Raw genomic sequence first — 17928 nt, 5'->3', positions numbered from 1 at the left:
TTTAGAAGTGGTTCAAACTGGGAAAATTAGCTGTTTTTTGTTTGAGATTTGCCTGTTTTATATATTTTTTGTAGCTTTGTGTGACTCTGGACTTTGATTTCATATAGAAATGTTTAGCCTATATTTCAAGCCAAACTTTAATTTAAAAGATTGCTAAAATTTGTATCCGACTCATGCAAGTCCCAAAATGTCAAACTATTCATTTAATACTGCCGCTGTTTATTTCATCACTCCCTTGTTTTCACAACTGCACATTCACTTGACTATTTATAATACCATCAAAACATTTGGTGCACCCACATTTTTCTATTAAACTGAAAATGACTTTGCTTTCGGGATGCTAATGCCACATATAGAGAAATAAAGCCTGCAAGAACGCCAATCAAGCTTATTAAAGTGACAGAGTGCGAATCAGAGCGGCAGACTCGTGCGCATGCTTTCCCTCTCTGTGCCGTGGCAGACCAGCAGTGCATCTTTCGCCTGCTCGCGGTTCATGAGATGGATTTTTTTCGGAGAGCATTGTAAGGCCTGACCTATTTTAGCGCGCGCGTGTGTGTCTGCATGGAAGGTGACCGTCAGTGCAGCCTCTCTGCCACTAGCACTCCACACCCCCCACTTCCCGGACACACACAAACCTTTTTCCCACCGCTTCTGCAGGAAGAGCGTATTTTCTGATCGGCAGAAAATATGCTCTGTGAGTGTGTTTGTGTGTGTGTGAATAATTCAGTGTGCCAGGGAAGTACAGCGATCCTGACTTATTCAGCCAGGAGACAGAAAGTAGGTTAGACCCACTAACAACTACATCTCTCTCTCTTTTTTTTACCCAACCTCCACCTATCTCTTTCCTCTAATTCATTTCCTACTTTCTTTATAATCCTTTTTTTTCATTGTCTCTCCATCTGTCTCTCTCTCTGTCTCCCTCTGCCCAGTAACTGCCCTGGCACCCTCGAGTCATTTCAGGCCAAGTAAACTCATTGTGATGAAATGTGTCTGAGAGCACACATGACTCGGTTGCACCCTGAAGGGGGTCTGCGAGGGCGGCAATGGGCTTTTTGGGTGCCAACGCCCTCTGTATGTGTGTGTGTTGCAGTGGAAGTTGAGCGTTCACAGGAAGCTGGACAACTCAGTCATGCTGTTTTACTCCCCTGACTGATTGGACGCTAGAAAAGAAAGGAAACAGAACAGAAAGGAGTAAAAATGTTGGCCAGAAGAGAAATGAAAGCAGTAGAGTGATGTACTGCAAAGTTGCGATTATTAGAGCTACAAAAACATGGGCGCTAGAAAATACTGGAACTGTCCCTTTAAAAAATTTGAAACAACTTTGCCCTTTCACAATCAGTCATGAAAGAGATGATCATGCACTAAAATGTCCATCAGCTGTTTAAATTTTGGGAATCTGCTTCACACGTTTTGCAGACACGACCACAACAGTGCTGCGTAGGTGGTTTCAGTGAATGTTCAAGAAAACCATATGAAACCGTTTGATGTGAGGTGTTTTATTAACTTCCTGCAAAGAGGCAAAGAGAAGCGTTTCCTGTGGTGTTGTGTACCTTTGCTCTTGTGCTTAAAACACGCCGAAAGGTTTAAGTGGGTTAAAACTTTGTCGCACTTGAAATTGAAGGTACCGTGGCCACAGTGTGGTTTATCGATTTATTTGGAAGATAAACAGCAATTCAAGCAATGATTTAAACAAATGTTACAAAAATGTTTGCCATTTCAAAACAATCAGTTGATTGATTTCATATTTTAAAAAGCAATGAAAAGCATTCACCTGTTCCAGATTCTCAAAGACGAGAATTTGCACTTTTTTGTGTTGATCACATATGAAAAACATCAAAATCACATGTTTTAAAAGTTAAAACCATTCTAATTGTATTACCCTATATGACCTACAAAAGCAAACCAGACCATCAGCGACACGATTGATTATTTCTATATAGTTATTTTTAATGCCTGAAACTGCTGGCGCAGGGTAGGTGTCAGACGCACGCTGCCTTTGTTTACATTTACCAGGGCAGAAATTTAAGGTGAGTGATTCATATGACTAAAGAAAGCAGGATAAGATTGTTTGCTAAAACCACCACTTAAGCATGTACAGGACAAAATGAGCTGAGATAAGAGGTACGGCTTTGTCCACAGGGGGCACCAAAATCAACACAAACCAAAAGTTCCTCACAGGAGCTTTAAGCAATAAGAGTGATTGTTTTAAAGACCAGCTCCAGTCATGTTTACCTTTAATTACCTTGTAAAAATCCTCCCCAAGGCATCTCCTCCTTGTCCCTCGTTAAAAATTCCAGCATAGTCCCCGCCAACTATGCAAATTTCCAACAGCCCCCTCTGTCGCGAAAAGAAAACATGTCTCTGCTATTGTTTAGCGGCAACTTGTTGAAGCTTAGCTAACTTATATTGTAATTAGTAGTAGTTACATTAGTAGTCAGTAGTGTGTTTGCAAAAATGACGATGACGGTTACAGCTGGCTCGCGCATCGCGGACGTGGTTGCCATAGGCTGCGTATAATGATATGCATAGCGTCACCCCGTCCATTAACTCGATTGGCTCCTTAGGTTTGTGATGTCTCAAACCTGCCAATCTTAAAACGTGTTGTTCATTATTTTCTGGGATGAAAATAAATCCATGTCCTTGCGCCGTTCATCTTTTGATTACGTGATCCATTTATTCACCTTTCTTTGCCGGCAAGGCAGATTTCAATGTCCGTTATATTGCAGCGATGTTTTCGGGCAGAAGACACCCAAAAGACACGTTTTTTTCAGAGTTCCTCCACCACTCGCTGTGACTGTGGAGAAATTGATGCGCAACAAACTGATGTGCAACAAATCAGATATCAAAAGAGGACTGCACTTGAGTAGTGATATAAACGAGGATATTTACTTTGCTCCACACCCTCCTCCCTCCTCCATTCAGAACAGAAGCTAGTGCGAAGCGACAGAGTGTGTAAAGAGAGCGTGTGAATGAACGACAGAAACAACGAATAAAAGAACCCATTAGCTGAGTTACCAAGAGCCTCTTAAAAGCCTTGGCTCTCCCTCTTTCCTGCACTCCCTGTTTACCTCCCCTCTGCCCCCCATCTTCCCCATTTTCTCCTCCTTTATCCAAAACACCCATATCTCCTCTTTTCCTTTTTCTCTTCCCCTCACACTCCTCCTCTCTTGTTCACTGACGACGCAGAACAGCAGGGAAGGACTCCTCTCTCCCTCTGCTGTATTAATTTAACATCCTTCGGGCTCAGTCATTATTAGTGAGAGCGCACACACATGCTTGTATGTGCCTTTTTGTGTGAGTCTGTGTGTGTTTTACGTAACAGAGGAAGTAAGGGTAATTAGAAACAGGGTCTGTCTGTGAGACAATGAGAAGCAGTTGGAAAGACAGTAGCTTGGTCTCCGTCCAAGTTTAGTAATGATGTATCTAATTATAACATTGACATTTGACTACAACAGCTTTTTATTACACAGATTTTGAAGCAACCATTATGCTCTCTATCTGTAATAACATCAGTTTAGTTGATACACGTCTAAAAATATATTATAATATACCCTTTACACCATCAGTCACATAAGGGCCTGTGTCCACTAACGGCATTTTTTTCTCTGGCAGCACCCGCAACCTCAATTTCAGAGCGCATCTCACCTGCACTTATTGTTGCTAGGTTACGAAAGTTGTCTGGCGGCACTTCCGCTTCCCTTGGTAGTGACCTTTAAGTCTGTTTTAAATAGCTCAGTATGCTCAATATTTTAATAAATGTTGAATATTTTAATAAATAATAAAATTGCGGTTATTCAAGCAAATTTTATGAAGAAAATGCTGGGAAGAAATCGTGTCCTGTCGTTAGCAGCTCTACATCTGGAAATTAAAATCCCCTCCACTGTTATTGTTGACAAAGTTAATACCGTACGTCCCGCCCCTTCTTGATTTTGATTGGTTGGTGAGGGAGAAGTGACATTAACGAGCGCGGCGGTGTTTCAAAAGTGAAACTATTTCAAACTGAGAGCGCTGAACTGCTTTGGTTTTGTATAGAAAATAGACGCTGTCATTGAAGAAACAGTGTTGGGGGGCACAGGCACGCAAGTGCTTCCAATACAGCTTTGTAAGATGTCATTAGTTGCCGATTCCAGTACATGTGTTACTAATAGTTACAGGTGCAGTTTGGTACCACTGGCATCCCACCACTGCATGCATTTAAGCTCAGTTAATATCATAGGTATGAGTATTTTGATCATCGTCATTGTGTAACCTAATTATCTCCTCAATGAGAACATTTATCAAACGACAGAAACAAGCTTCCAAAACTCAGCTGGGAAAGTTTTCAAAGTCAGAGAAGCCAAACTCAAACAGGAAGTTTGTCGGCTTGGTTGAGAAAGCGGGTTGTAAATCAAAGTGCCGAAATGTCTTTGAGCAAGGCACTGATGTTGCTCATTTCTAGTGTTGCACTTCTGTGGCCAATCTGTCGTAATTTGACTTCATTGTGCAAGTGGCTTCTTAGCTAGCAGATTTGGGTTTTAAAGAACAGACGCAGAGTGGAAACAAATCATTAGTTAGGTGCTAAAAATGTCCAACTGCATCAAGAACGGACTCGTGCGTCCCCCAGTTTGCTTTAAATGACGTGAAATTGGCTACAAGGGAAGATCCTCATCATCATTATAGTGTTGGAGGGAACAAATGTGTGCATGTTTTTCTCTGTATAATGTGTTTTGTGCTTTGGGAGGGGGAACAAACCATCACAAATCACTATATCCTGCTTTCTCTGCTCATTGTGTGCCTAAGTGTGTGTGTGTGTGTGTGTGTGTGTGTGTGTGTGTGTGTGTGTGTGTGTGTGTGTGTGTGTGTGTGTGTGTGTGTGTGTGTGTGTGTGTGTGTGTGTGTGTGTGTGTGTGTGTGTGTGTTTCTACCCGGGCTCTGGCCCAGCACAGGAGCAGGCCTCTGTTGGAAATGTAATTCACATGAGGCCAGAGGAGCTCTAATGCTATTACCACACACACACAGAGACACAAATGAAAACACACACACACACAAGCACAGCTGTGTTGCAGCCCACAGTCTGTGTGCACCTCTCAGACTCCTTTTTCTCTCCCTTGTTTCCTTTCAATTTAATGATTGTTTTCAACGATGCAACGTCACTGATGAAGTTGCATTTTCATCACATCTTCTGTTGTCTTGTACGTAGCATCATCTGTTTGTATGCTTGTAAATGTCTCTGCAGTAGCACAGAAGTGATGTTACAAAAGTGTAAAGACAAACCAGGACAGGAAGTGAAGTCTGAAGGTGTGATAGTCTCAGGAAATCAGGATGTACAGTGTGCGTCCTCGTCGCATGAACCAGAGGAAAGCCTGCAGTCAGAGCCAGCCAGAGAGAAGAGGTGGGACTATTTTTTTTCACACGAGGCTCCAGCAGCCCGAACGCCCACGCTGACTTTCTCAGAGGCAGTAAGACAGAGCGACAGAGAGAGAGAGAAAGGGGGGAGGCGTCGAATAATGCCTAATTTCCTCCCTGTCTCGGAAAGAGAGAGGAAAGTGATTGAAGCGACTAAGAGAGAAAGAAGGCGCTTGATGGTGATAGCATGTGAACGCTATCATAGTCAAACAGCAGGAGTTCCAAAAGTCTTGCTGTGTTTCTTCAAAGTTTCATTGCGACACTCGAGGCAAAAACGTTAACGGCAAAAAGAATGAAATTCAGTGGAAGTTTCAGAAAGTCCCCTAATTTGTGATGCTGCTACTCTGAGACGAGCGAATGTCTTAATGTCTTTATGAAGAATAAATGAGAGGCAGTCTGCTGCCCAGATCTGTGAATATGCAAAGACATTCAGCTGTATAGATTCTCATTTTCAGCTCTCCAGCTGTGATCATTAAAGTCTTTCTTCTCATAAAGAAAATCTCTGAACATGAGATGAAACATTTCTATATAGTAACATGAACTGAACCGAAAGCAAAACACTATGAAATCTAAAGATTTAAAAAGACACTTATTCTCAGCAGTTATAAGTCGTGACTTTGGGAGTGGGTTTTAATCTTTTAGTTTCCTGGTATGATTTTAGTAGCAAAGCCTTCGTTCCTTTTCCTTCTTTTAAATGGCGCTTTTTTAATAGGAGAGAAAAAAAAGAAACAAACTGACAGAAAATGTCCTTTCCTATGTCGTGGAAAAGTCCTTTCATGGCCGATTCAACTAATGGGATGACCTACCAGCGGCGTATTAGAGTAATGATCTCGAAGATTTCCATGTAAAAAAAATGTCTGTTAAGTCACTATCTGTCGCCAAATGAGGTAACACTATGGTGATTGAGCCTATGGCCCACTGATGAAAGCCTTTGCATTTGCAGTATATGGTATTATTACAGACAGGGTGTCTGCGGCGACTTCCGTGGAACAAAAGCTAGTGACGCGTTTTCCATCACCCAGCAGTGGTTGGTCTGCCAGAGAGGGTAGGCGGAGCTGAGCGGCTGCTTTTTCGGTCTCTGCAAGTGTTGCGAGTAAACAGTAATCTACTATGGCTGAACAAACAAAGAAAAGATTAATGATTACAGAAACAACTTCAAAAATAAGTGAAAATCCAAAGAAAAAGAAATAATTTTGACGTTCAGATGAAGGCAAACAGTCTAAAAAGCGACCATCAGCGAGGAAAATCAGGAGTTACAACCGGAGCCAACCGTGGACGTCTGGTTTAAAGTGTCCTCCTGCAAGTACCACATATCGCCATTAGGGGTGCCCAACAGAACAAAACGGAAATGTTTGAGATTGTCAGTTTAAGACCATTGTGAAAAAAAACGTCCGTGATTAAAATGGTAAATTTTCCAGATTTTTTTTGCGCAAATTAACGAGATTATAATTCACAATTTTAAGAGAATAAACTAGCAAATTTGTGAGATTATAAAGTCGTACGTCTCTTCGGCTGTCTGCCCTGTTGGCACTGCTTCTTACGCAGGCGCACATGGCACGGAACTCGGTGCAAATTTAGCCTGTTTTAACTGCGCACAAGAAGCAGACTTCATAGCTGAGAAAGCTTGAGCTTGAGCGATGCTCCCCATTTGCCCCGGGTGCTAAGATCACACATGAAAGTTACCCTACGCACTCATGATGGCTTCTAAAAGTAAACAAACCTTGCATTACGGACAACAAATATACACAACTACTTTAAAGCAGTGGTTTCAGTCAATTAGTTGGATGGATGGAGGATTATACGATTAAAGGTTGTGGCTGACAATATTCAGTGCGTGTTCTGATTAACAAATCCCCTTTATGTCCCATATTGCATCAGCTCTTTGGTCATCCCTGAGGTTTTAACACGCAGTTAAATCAAGTTCTCATCTGTGGAGAAAACCTCGTCCATATCCCCTCTGACAACCTTTCTGGGTCAAAGTGTCTCAGGACTGCTGGCTGAGCTTCAGCCGGAGACGTTGTAATTTGTCTCTTCCCATTAACTGAATTAGATTTGGCCGCACTTAACTTCATGAGCTGTCTTATAAAGAGGAACAGGAGTTTGTGTTAGAGAACGGTGCTGCGGTTTTAGCGGCTTGAAAGTTGAAGCATGGGTAGTGTGTGTGAGAAAAGTTGAACCACTTTAGGCCTTTACGCTGTCAAAGAAAGTACTTCCATCAGCTTGCTTTTCCTGTTTCTCAGTGCTTTTATACTTACAAATATTGTTCCTTTCTCTTAACTACAGAGATAAGATGTTATTTGTAACTAATTTTTTTCTTCCTGTGTTGTTTTTCAGCGGTTACGGCGGTTATCAACCAAATACCGGACTGAGAAGATCTACCCCACGAACGTAGGAGAGCGGGAGGAGAATGTCAAGAAGAACAGATATAAAGATATACTGCCATGTAAGTATCGCACTTATATGATACTTAAACCTAATTCAGATTTAAAAACACAATTTAACTTGCAAGCTTTGATTTAGAGGAGCTAATTAATGATATGGGCTTCACGTGTGCTTTTTCCGGATCTGTCTGATATAAAAGAGGGTAACGGGATGCTAAAAGTAATAGGGTCTTATACAACAGTACTGCATTAACCAAACATTTAACTTTTAACTGTCAATAACTAAAATAATAAAAGAGGGGGTATTTTGCTGTTTCACATTTGAAGACATATATATAATGTTACAATGTTGGATGTCCAGACTAAACTTGGGTGAAGTTTCAAATCTGTAGGTAAAAGTATGTTGGAGTAATCCCCAGGCTTCTCAGCTCAGTCTGCAGGCCGCTGTGAACGCCGGGTTTCACACTGTTTTTTCCACACGCTTTACTTTGTGATGTCACAAAGAGCAGGCTTCAGAGAGCTGGCCAGTCGGAAGAAAGCGGGCTTGCAGGGGCGGGGTTTGTTAAAGGGACAGAGCTGACTGAGTTGTTTCAGGCAATTATGCTAAGCTACTCCGCAGGTATCACAGGAGTGCAATATGAAGCTTGAAATTAGCATAATATGGTAAATGGACTGTACTTATAAAGCGCTTTTCTAGTCTTTGCGACCACTCAAAGCTGCTTCACATTCACCCATTCACACACACATTCACACACTGATGGCAGAGGCTGCTACGTAAAGTGCCCAACTGTCAATCAGATAACACATTCATACCCGTTGGCTATGCCACCGGCAGCAATTTGGGGTTCAGTGTCTTGCCCAAGGACACTTTGACATGTAGCCTGAGGGAGCTGGGGATCGAGCCTCCGACCTTCCGATTGAAAGACGACCGACTCTACCACTGAGCCACAGCCGCCCCATAATACTCCCCCTTTAACAACAAACTGAACTTGATAATCTTCACAAACATAGGTTTTTATTGCATGGCTGTTGTATTACACTGCTTTATAACTCGGTGCACCTAAAAACTGTCCAAGGAGTGTGTGTATTTGTCTACGGTATTTGCAATTCTAATACTGTTGTGTCTAAGCATGTACCTACATTATAACAAAGCTAATTTTTGAAACACCTTGTTTACTGGCTGATTCTGGGAGCTTATAGCAGAACTGTATGTGATAACATGCTTAACTTGAAACACACGTAGTTCTTGGGTGTCTTCTTTTACTCCTGTGTTCTCTTCCTATCCTACCTTTAATCTACCAAAATGATTCGCCAATGACAAACCTACACCAAATCCTTGGATTCCAATTTATAATAAACATTATAAAGGAACAACTTACAGTAATCCTCGGTGGTTTTCTGCCAGTTCAACACACTTTGCACTTTTGGCATGCCTGCAGCTGAGTTTATAGTTTAAAGCTTTACATGCACTTTTTATATAATCTGTGTAAGAGCTTGTGTCCTGCATGACAGCAGCATTAAAAAAATCTCCTTAACTTTACAAACACATCAACTGGAGGATGCTGGGTATAGAGACACATAGATTCAGTCTCCTATCGTATAAAATCGTACACATACACATTGATAATAAAGTCAGACATCCAGTATGTTGTTTAAGGTCATGTTGTGGTCTCTGTCTCACGTACACACACCGCTCTCTGTACTTAATGACCTCAGGGAAGCTTCCATGACCCAACATCTGTCCTACTTTTTTTATTATACCTTTATCCTCTTTTTCTCCTCTGTTCGTTTATTCTCTTTCATTCATTCATTAAGGCTTTTAGGGAATGAGCTGCTGTTAAGGCACAGGGAGAACTGGTTCATCCGTAACAGATGTGTACACGCACACGTACACAGTGGGAATGAGGATATTGTAGCATGTCCATTAACCTCTTTGGGAGTCCTCATTTGCTCTCTCTTTGTCTTTCATTTCATCCAATTCTATCTGTTTTTGTAATAAAATACATGCAAGTAAACTTCTTTCTTTTCCCTCCCTCTTTAGTTGACCACAGCAGGGTGAAGCTGACGTTTAAAACGACCAATCAGGACACAGATTACGTCAATGCTAACTTCATCAAGGTAAAAAAGCTGCCATTTGCTTTGTTGTTTGACACTTAGTAGTTTGATTACAGCTAAAAGGAAAGGTATGTGGTTTAAAGTGCTATAAGACTAAAGTTGAGGCCTTTTAAGTACCTTTACAGTGTATAGATATATAGATATATATATATATAGATATATATATATATATATCTATATATATATACATATACAAAGTAGGGCTGCACGATATTGGGAAAAAAAGTGATATTGCGGTATTTGTTCTGCAATATTTATTGCGATATAAAAGTATACTGGAAGATGTACCAGATATATGCAGTGTGTTTTTATGTCCATATATGGTTAAGGATACTAGTCCATACTTTTTATTATTAAATTGGGACTTTTATGTCTAATTTCCTCTCAGAGTCTAAAAAAGTTTAAAAAAAAAAAAATTCTGACACCCACATGAAAATGTTCAGGTGGAGCGACACGTCTTTAATAGAACAAACAGTTGTGGGTTGCAGTTGCGTTACCTACACGTTGTGTCATCTATCGTTTCTAATGGTGTTCAAATGTATGTTTTATCAGCGAGAGAAGCCTGGTGACGGTAACTTTTGGAAACGAAAGCTTTCCATCACCTACTTCCTGTCGGCACACACAACCTTACACAGTGTGTACGCCACAGGCATAGCAGCTAAAAGTAAACAATCCGCGGTGCATCTGGTGCATTACAGTGTAGCCACAGTGTTAACCAGTACGAGGTGCAGCTGATAATGGCATTACACATGATGAAAAGCCGCCACGCATAACTACAAGCCTTGATCATCCTACCGACGTGATCTGTGACAGCAGCAGTGTCGCGTGCATGTTTACCGTTTACAGGCAGGTGACACACAAGCCCTATTTACACTGTGGTTCTGCCTCAGTGGCAGAACGAAGCTCCGCCGTCATGCAGCCTTTGCCATTTTACATTGGACCAAGCAACGCCAGCGTTAAGCCGCCACAGTGTGTTTGTACAAAGCATTCCGGTGATGCAGAAGCAAAACTTACACACACGGCACTGTTCCACCTTGTCGGCTCCACTGTTTACACAGACGCCGTTTCGCCTCCTTTACTACCTTCCGCCTCTGTGCGTTTTACATAGAAGATGGAACCTAACAAAGGCGTAATAATCCCGCCTTGAACTGGCAGCGTATAAGGGGCTACAGACTCAGCAGTTCAGCATTCAGTTCACTCTGTGCTCTCATAAAGAGCTGCACTAATGCGATCTCAGACGGACTTTTGTTGTAGATTAGTTATGGAAAAAGGAAAAATGGCCAGTACTCCTTTTGCACCAAGCAACAATAAAGTAGCATCTTGCCGTGTTGCAGTCAGTTAACCTCACAACTGCACGTCCTGCCATGTGACTATTGCACACGCAAACATCACAATTGCGATGGTTAAGCGATTTATTAAAATGAACCGCAGATTTGTGATGTCACTTTCTCTCTTCTCTCTTCCCCATCGCTCCGTTCAGGGTATGGACGGCCCAGAGGCCTACATCGCAACTCAGGGTCCACTGCCGAACACTGTCATCGACTTCTGGAGGATGAACTGGGAGTACAATGTAGCTGTGAGTACGGCAGGGGAACCAGAAGTGAAGGAGAGGCAGAGACAGAGCTGTGATTAGGTTTAACTAGCACTCTGACGAGCCTGAGATTGCAGCTGTGATAATTGCTCTTGTAGGATTAAAGAGAATTACATGAGATATCCATGTTGCGAGTGGAGGTATGATCATAAATGTCTGCTCTGCTACTGGGGGAATGGAAAATAAGTGCAGAGCTTTTTAACGTAACATAAAGGGGAGACTAGTTCTGGAGATGTAAGAAGTGTGTGTGTACTGATTGCAGTCCTTCCTATTTGTGTGTCTGCAGGTTATTGTAATGGCTTGTCGAGAGTTTGAGATGGGACGGGTAAGGCTGTGATATTTCACTTCTTTGTCTGTGCACACATCCGTCTTTAGATTAAGTAAAACGTGCATGCATTAAGTCTTTGTCATGTTCCTTTAATTGTTTATTTGAAGCCAGAGAGTGTGTGCGCGCACAGGAAGCTGCGGTGTCTCTCTGGTATTTCGTTCTCAGCCAAAGCTAACTCCTGTTCTTCTTCTCTGCTTAGAAAAAGTGCGAGCGGTATTTCCCGCTGCTCGGGGAGGAGCCAATGAGTTTTGGCCCCTTCAGAATCTCCTGTGTAAGTAGACAAATCTGTAATATCACAGCTGTGTGTGTAATAAGAGAGGGAGAGGGAGAGTGGGGGGGGGGGTCTTGTTGCTTGTTTTTTTGGACTCCTGCATTTCTCACATTTTGTTCTAATAACCGTTTGAGTCAAGGATCGTGTGAATGTTCTTTCTGTGTGTGTTTTTTAGGAATCAGAGCAGGCAAGAACAGACTACTTTATCAGGACTTTGATGGTGGAATATGAGAATGTAAGTTTTTCTCAACAAATAATCTCCCAAATATTCCCTTTCCCCTCTTGGATTGGTCTTTCAATTCCCCGACCTTCCGTTGACCTTCCATCCTTAAAAATACTCCCTGCAGGAAACCCGGAGGATAACACAGTTCCACTATATGAACTGGCCGGATCACGACGTCCCCTCATCGTTTGACTCCATACTGGACATGATCGGACTCATGAGGGAATACCAAGAGAACGATGACGTCCCTATATGTGTGCACTGCAGGTAGGCGCAGCGATATATCGGAACAGGAGACTGGTTGCGAATGAGACTAAATCTAGTATGCACATGCCTCACAGTGGCGTTGCTCTTCTTACTTGTGTTCTGAATTGAATGATTCATAAGACTGCCAGTGGTTCCTCTGTGAGGAGGCGGTAAGAATGTGCAACAGGTGGCAGCCAGCACTGCTTCGTGTGTTTTGAAATCAAGTTTCAACATAGCTGAGAATGGTCACATCGACCAGACATACAAATAAACATCTTCTCCTACTATATTTTACACTTAAAATTCAGCTGACATACTTTGTGGATTTGGTCGACATGTTTTATTCCACGTTCCCTTTATCTTCCTTGAAGTGCTGGCGATGATCCAGATGTGGCAAAAGTCCCCTCATTCATTATTCAAGTACAGGTTCCTGTGCTAAAAGAGCTGCATTAAAGCTAAAGTAACAAGCCTGATTTGAAAAGTTTAAGCACTAGAAAGAACATATATGCGTTTTAAAATGTAGAGGAGAAAAATTCAAATATATTCAAGTACAAATCTCGGATAACTCCGAGAAGTGTGGTAACAAAGCATTTGTCCTTCATTACTTCCCACCTCTGCAGCTATTTTAGTCTTAGTCTTTGGGTGCTTTCACACATAAAGTCTGTTTGTTTGATCCGAATCAAAGACCAAATTGTTACAACTTTGCTTTTTGCCTAAAGTTTGGTTTGTGTTCACACGGCAGCTTTTACCGGCGGAACAAAATGTCCACGTGAGAAAAATCCCTGTATAAACAAGGAGAGAGCACAGCACACGCCTAAATAACACTCTATACTTTTGCAGACTTTTAATGTGTTGTGAGTTTTTTTCAACTTTTTTTTATTTTACCGATATTGTTCCACAGATTGATCAGTTCCATTCACCTTTAGTTTTTCACTGAATAGTTTGAACACGTCTGTGTTCTTGTGCATTGCCACAAGCACTCATCTTGCTGCCTGGCTGCATGTCTGTGCGTTGTGGGTTGTTAACGGATGTTGAACTTGCAGAGACAGTGTTTTGGTTCACTTCCTATATTAGGTCCTAGTTTAAGTCCATTTAAGTTCCCACCAGAATCGAACCTGACAGTGGTTCATTTGAAAACGGACCGAGTCCCGTCTTTTATTGCGGACCATGGTCAGGTAGCTTGGTCTGCACAGGAGTTGGAATGCGTGTTCTCACCTGTCCAAATGAACCGAAGCTCTCAGGTGTGAAAGCACCCTAACTGGTGGGTCTAACTCAATTTCTTAGTATTTTTTATTTTCAAAGATCTTTTTTTAGCCCGCGAACATCCCATTTTTGTCATGAAAAATGGTTGTTTTTCGTCAGTATTTTTGTGTTTAATGTAACTTACACAGGTAAGAAAATAACTGGTGGAGACAGCAGAGAACTACTCAAGACTTTGTTACATATATAAAGTGAAGATGGTCTCTGTGTTTCTATGTACTCATGTTTTACAGCTCCAGTGATTAGATAAGATTGTTGTAGGCTGAAAGAACGACAGACATGACTTCACCTTTTCAGCTACTAAATAAAATATAAATAATAAAGCAGTAAAGAAGAATGAAAACAAAATAAGACACTGATACACTCGGCGGTAGTTTTAGTCTGCTGCTGTGCTCATGCGTGGGTGTTCACACACATTCTACACGCGCACACACACACACACGGTCTCCATGTGTGCGTAATCAGCTATAATGAGCAGCCTGAGGACACTTCCTGGTTCCTCTGTGACACAGCGGGACTTAAAGCTGTGTCTCTGCGTCTGTAAAGTGGCCTTGTGTGGGTTGAAGTGCGCTCGTCGCGCTGTATGTGTGCGGAGAAGCTGCGCTTGTTAAAGCAGCAGAAGTTCTCTGACAGCACGGGATGAACTTTTATGATTTCATGTGTTGGACGTGATGCCACAATATGTCTCCATCCTGTCTAGGTGACGATGTTTGTTGCTTACACACCTGTGAATGAGGAGTGTGTTGTAAATGAATGTGTGTCTGGGTCTTTACGCGCGTGTGTGCTTCTGTTGAATCTCATCTGTCTGCCTCTGACGTTACAGTGCTGGCTGTGGGAGGACGGGCGCTATCTGTGCTATCGACTACACGTGGAACCTCCTCAAAGCTGGGGTATGTGAGCACACACACACTCCTACACATACTTTAAACACACCTGTATAAATACACTAAATGTTCTGTTAAGATTCAACAGAATTTACCCCTTTTTTCTGTTGTATCCTTCAACAGAAAATACCAGAAGATTTTAACGTTTTCCGGTTGATTCAAGAGATGAGGACGCAACGACACTCTGCCGTTCAGACCAAGGTTTGTTTACACTTGTAAAAGTCCGGTACTACTTTGTTGATGACCATTTTTCCATGATGAGGACAAGACGTTGAGCTAAAAATAGATCGTTGATAATAAAACTTTTGTTAACGGAGCGATCATCGCCTGTCTGCTTCAGTCAAACTCTTTAAATGAGACGCAATCCTGGATCCAATCAGCTGTAGTCTGGCGACGATATAGCCTCTGGGGACAACGGCGAACATGCTGGGTGTGTCCGGTTTAGCCAGCGGTTAGTGATTAACAAATTCCAGTCAAGACTTTCTTTTCCACATGTTGCATTGTTTACAGAAAAAGAACCAGTTCTTCTTGTGATGTGACTAATAAAAATTATAAATGAAGCTTTGTCAGGTCTGTCGTCAAGAGGAGAAGAAAACTACTTTTAAAATGCTCGTTTGTTAAACGGAGGTCGGATCGATCATTTCTGATGCATTCGAGGAAGTCGGGGCATCTGGACGCTGAACGGCTTTCGTGACACAGCGTCACAGGAATTTGTCGGGGAGTTGAATTTTAGATCTAGAACGGATTGTTAGCTGTTAGCATCCCGATGTCTGTTTATAGAGATTAGTAAGAAGCTAAATCATTGTTAGATCGCCGCTGATGGGAGCCGGGATGTCATGACGACAGATTACATTCCGCCTGCTTTTGCTCTCCACACAGACTGTTTTTCGCCATTGGTCAATATTACTCGGACTATTTGACACTTCACGATTTTGACAAATCCACGTCCCTGCCTACAGATATTCTACATCTCTCTGTTATTAAATGACACGCAATGATGAAAACGTAATCCAGTGTCCTCAGATGCTGTGTCCCCATCGTTCTTTTACTGTATGGATGATGTGCTTAAATTTAAAGGGTTAATTTTACCTTGAGAGAAAACGTTTTGACTAAAATGTGATGACTTTTTATTGATTTAAACTGGACTAAAATGTTTGAGTTGTCGTCGACTAAAACTATAAAGGGTAAAAATGGCTAAATTAAGCATCTGAAGACTAAATCTAAAATAGCTGCTAACTATAGCTCTGATTTCCAGTAGCTGAAAGTGTCTAAACTGCTCGTTTAAAAAAAGTCTGTGTGAGTTCCTCCACAGTTTATAAATCTAGTTTTGAAATGCAGCAAGTCAGTTTAAGGAACCTGAAACACACTGTATTCTGCAGGAAACACACTTCCACATCTCACTGCATTTATGTAAAGCATGCAGTCTAAACTGTTTCCTTCTTGTTTCGCTTCAAATGTTTTTATTTCTGGTCTCTGGTGTCACAAAATGCTCATGATGAATATCTAATTCTGATCATTGTAAGTGCTGTTAGTCTGGATATCGAGCGCACGTGAGGATGACGACAGAAGCCAGAGAGAGGATGACAAAGGGTCTTGTTGTAATGCGATATTACTGGCATCACTGTGGGATCACTGTCACTTATAAAGGACTTTGTATAGAGGATACCCTCTGAATCATCACGTTAAATCCCTGCACTCACATGTTACTGCACATTTCCCGCATTGCACAGCCTGTTTGAAGCCTCTTCCTGTTTAACTTGCTGCACACCTGTTTTAAAAGGTCCAAACATTCCCGTCATTATTCCTAACTGGTTGAGGTTGCTTTGCTGCAACATTCACATGGGTGTGTTTGCATGTGTCTCTTGGAGCTTGTGACCGTGGACTCAAAAGCAGCCAGCGTCCTTTGATGTTTTGAAACCTTGTTTGTGGTGTTTCCTCCCACGCACATGTCCTGACATCGAGAGGCATGTTAGATAAGACATTGAGTTACTTTCATACGCAGTGGTACGGGTTTGAATTCTGCAGGAGATTCACTGTAATGCAGTTTCTGAAAATGTACAATACACTTACTGCCAAACCGGGAAAATAATGAGATTAAATGAGCGTGCATCAGTGAAGGTCCTTCTATTGTTAAAAGCCTCGTAAATGGATGTTTTTGAAAGCAACATGGAGAATGTTTTGCTTCCTCTCCTTCACCTTCTCCTCCATTAACCTCTCCTTTTTTTGCTTCTTGTATCTGTCTCTCTCCAGGAGCAGTACGAGTTAGTCCACAGAGCGATCGCGCAGCTCTTCCAGAAACAACTGTTGCTACTGGAGAGCCCGACCACCACGCAGATACACGACGGCATGGTAAGACACGCACACAAACACACACATTGTGCCTGCCGTCTGGTGTTAAAGAAAGACAGGATGTCGCTGAGTAACGCTCGGAGTGGGGGGGGGGGGAACACAAATAATTAGTCACAGGGGAGGGAGAGGAGAGGCCTTCAGAAAACTTTACACACAGAGTCAAAGAGTTCGTGCCAAGGAGGGAGCGATCACTCCTGTGCAGGGACGTCTCAAAAGGACCGCATACAGTTAGGTTTTTTAAGGCTCTTTAAAATAGGTCTGTCACCACTGCCCTCATTCCAAGTTACTTTAACCTGTCCTCCTTTGACCCCAAACACACCAGCAAACACACCACAAAGGAAGTGTCCTTAATCCCCCCCTGTTCCTTCCCACGTTGCCCTAGAAGTACAACTTGACCCAAAAAGGTTCCTTCTGACAAAAACAAAATATGTAGACAATCGAAGAGGCGCTAAAAAATCGGGCTTATTTAAATGTTGAGTGCTGTGCTCCCCGGCTAACAAATTTAAGGACGATGTTCTTTGAAATCCAATCTGGTGCTCGATAATTGCAGGTGACAGGTGGAGAAAAAATAGATCCCTAGTTGGTCACAGACTCATCAGCCCGAGTAAGAAGCTTAACACACTAGCTGTTTTTTAAATCAACCTTTTACTGTGGAATTAAATTATAAACAAGTGTATTATTGTTGTGTTACTGGTCGGTAAATTGTGGGCAAGATTCTGAACTCCCAACCTGCTTCTTTTGCGACCAGTCTGCTTGATTTATTCTCTCCTGGTTGATTAATAATTCTGTAATTTTATAGTTTTTTTTTTAAGATTATTTTTTTCGGGCCTTTTATGCCTTTTTATTCATACAGAGGAAAGTGGATAGTGTTGGAAACGGGGCAGAGAGAATAGGA

At 42.0% G+C, this 17928-nt stretch overlaps 1 protein-coding gene across 4 annotated transcripts in view; it reads left to right on the top strand.

The window, feature by feature from the left end:
* Window positions 1-17928, top strand: part of ptpn12 (protein tyrosine phosphatase non-receptor type 12) — a 55288-nt gene that overhangs the window by 13318 nt on the left and 24042 nt on the right. For all 4 annotated transcript variants that reach the window (XM_069670916.1, XM_069670919.1, XM_069670917.1 and 1 more), the window contains 10 exons: window positions 7720-7828; window positions 9808-9884; window positions 11362-11457; window positions 11759-11797; window positions 12000-12071; window positions 12247-12306; window positions 12419-12561; window positions 14624-14690; window positions 14808-14885; window positions 16935-17033. In XM_069670916.1, coding sequence (XP_069527017.1) covers window positions 7720-7828; window positions 9808-9884; window positions 11362-11457; window positions 11759-11797; window positions 12000-12071; window positions 12247-12306; window positions 12419-12561; window positions 14624-14690; window positions 14808-14885; window positions 16935-17033 — 840 coding nt within the window. The remainder of the gene's footprint in view (window positions 1-7719; window positions 7829-9807; window positions 9885-11361; window positions 11458-11758; window positions 11798-11999; window positions 12072-12246; window positions 12307-12418; window positions 12562-14623; window positions 14691-14807; window positions 14886-16934; window positions 17034-17928) is intronic.

Source organism: Semicossyphus pulcher, unplaced genomic scaffold, assembly GCF_022749685.1.
Source record: "Semicossyphus pulcher isolate SPU_LCO1_2020_fin unplaced genomic scaffold, fSemPul1.0.p SCAF_20, whole genome shotgun sequence".
In the NCBI taxonomy this organism is placed as follows: domain Eukaryota; kingdom Metazoa; phylum Chordata; class Actinopteri; order Labriformes; family Labridae; genus Semicossyphus; species Semicossyphus pulcher.
Note: the sequence above shows the minus strand (reverse complement) of the source record. Positions and strands in the feature narration are given on the sequence as shown.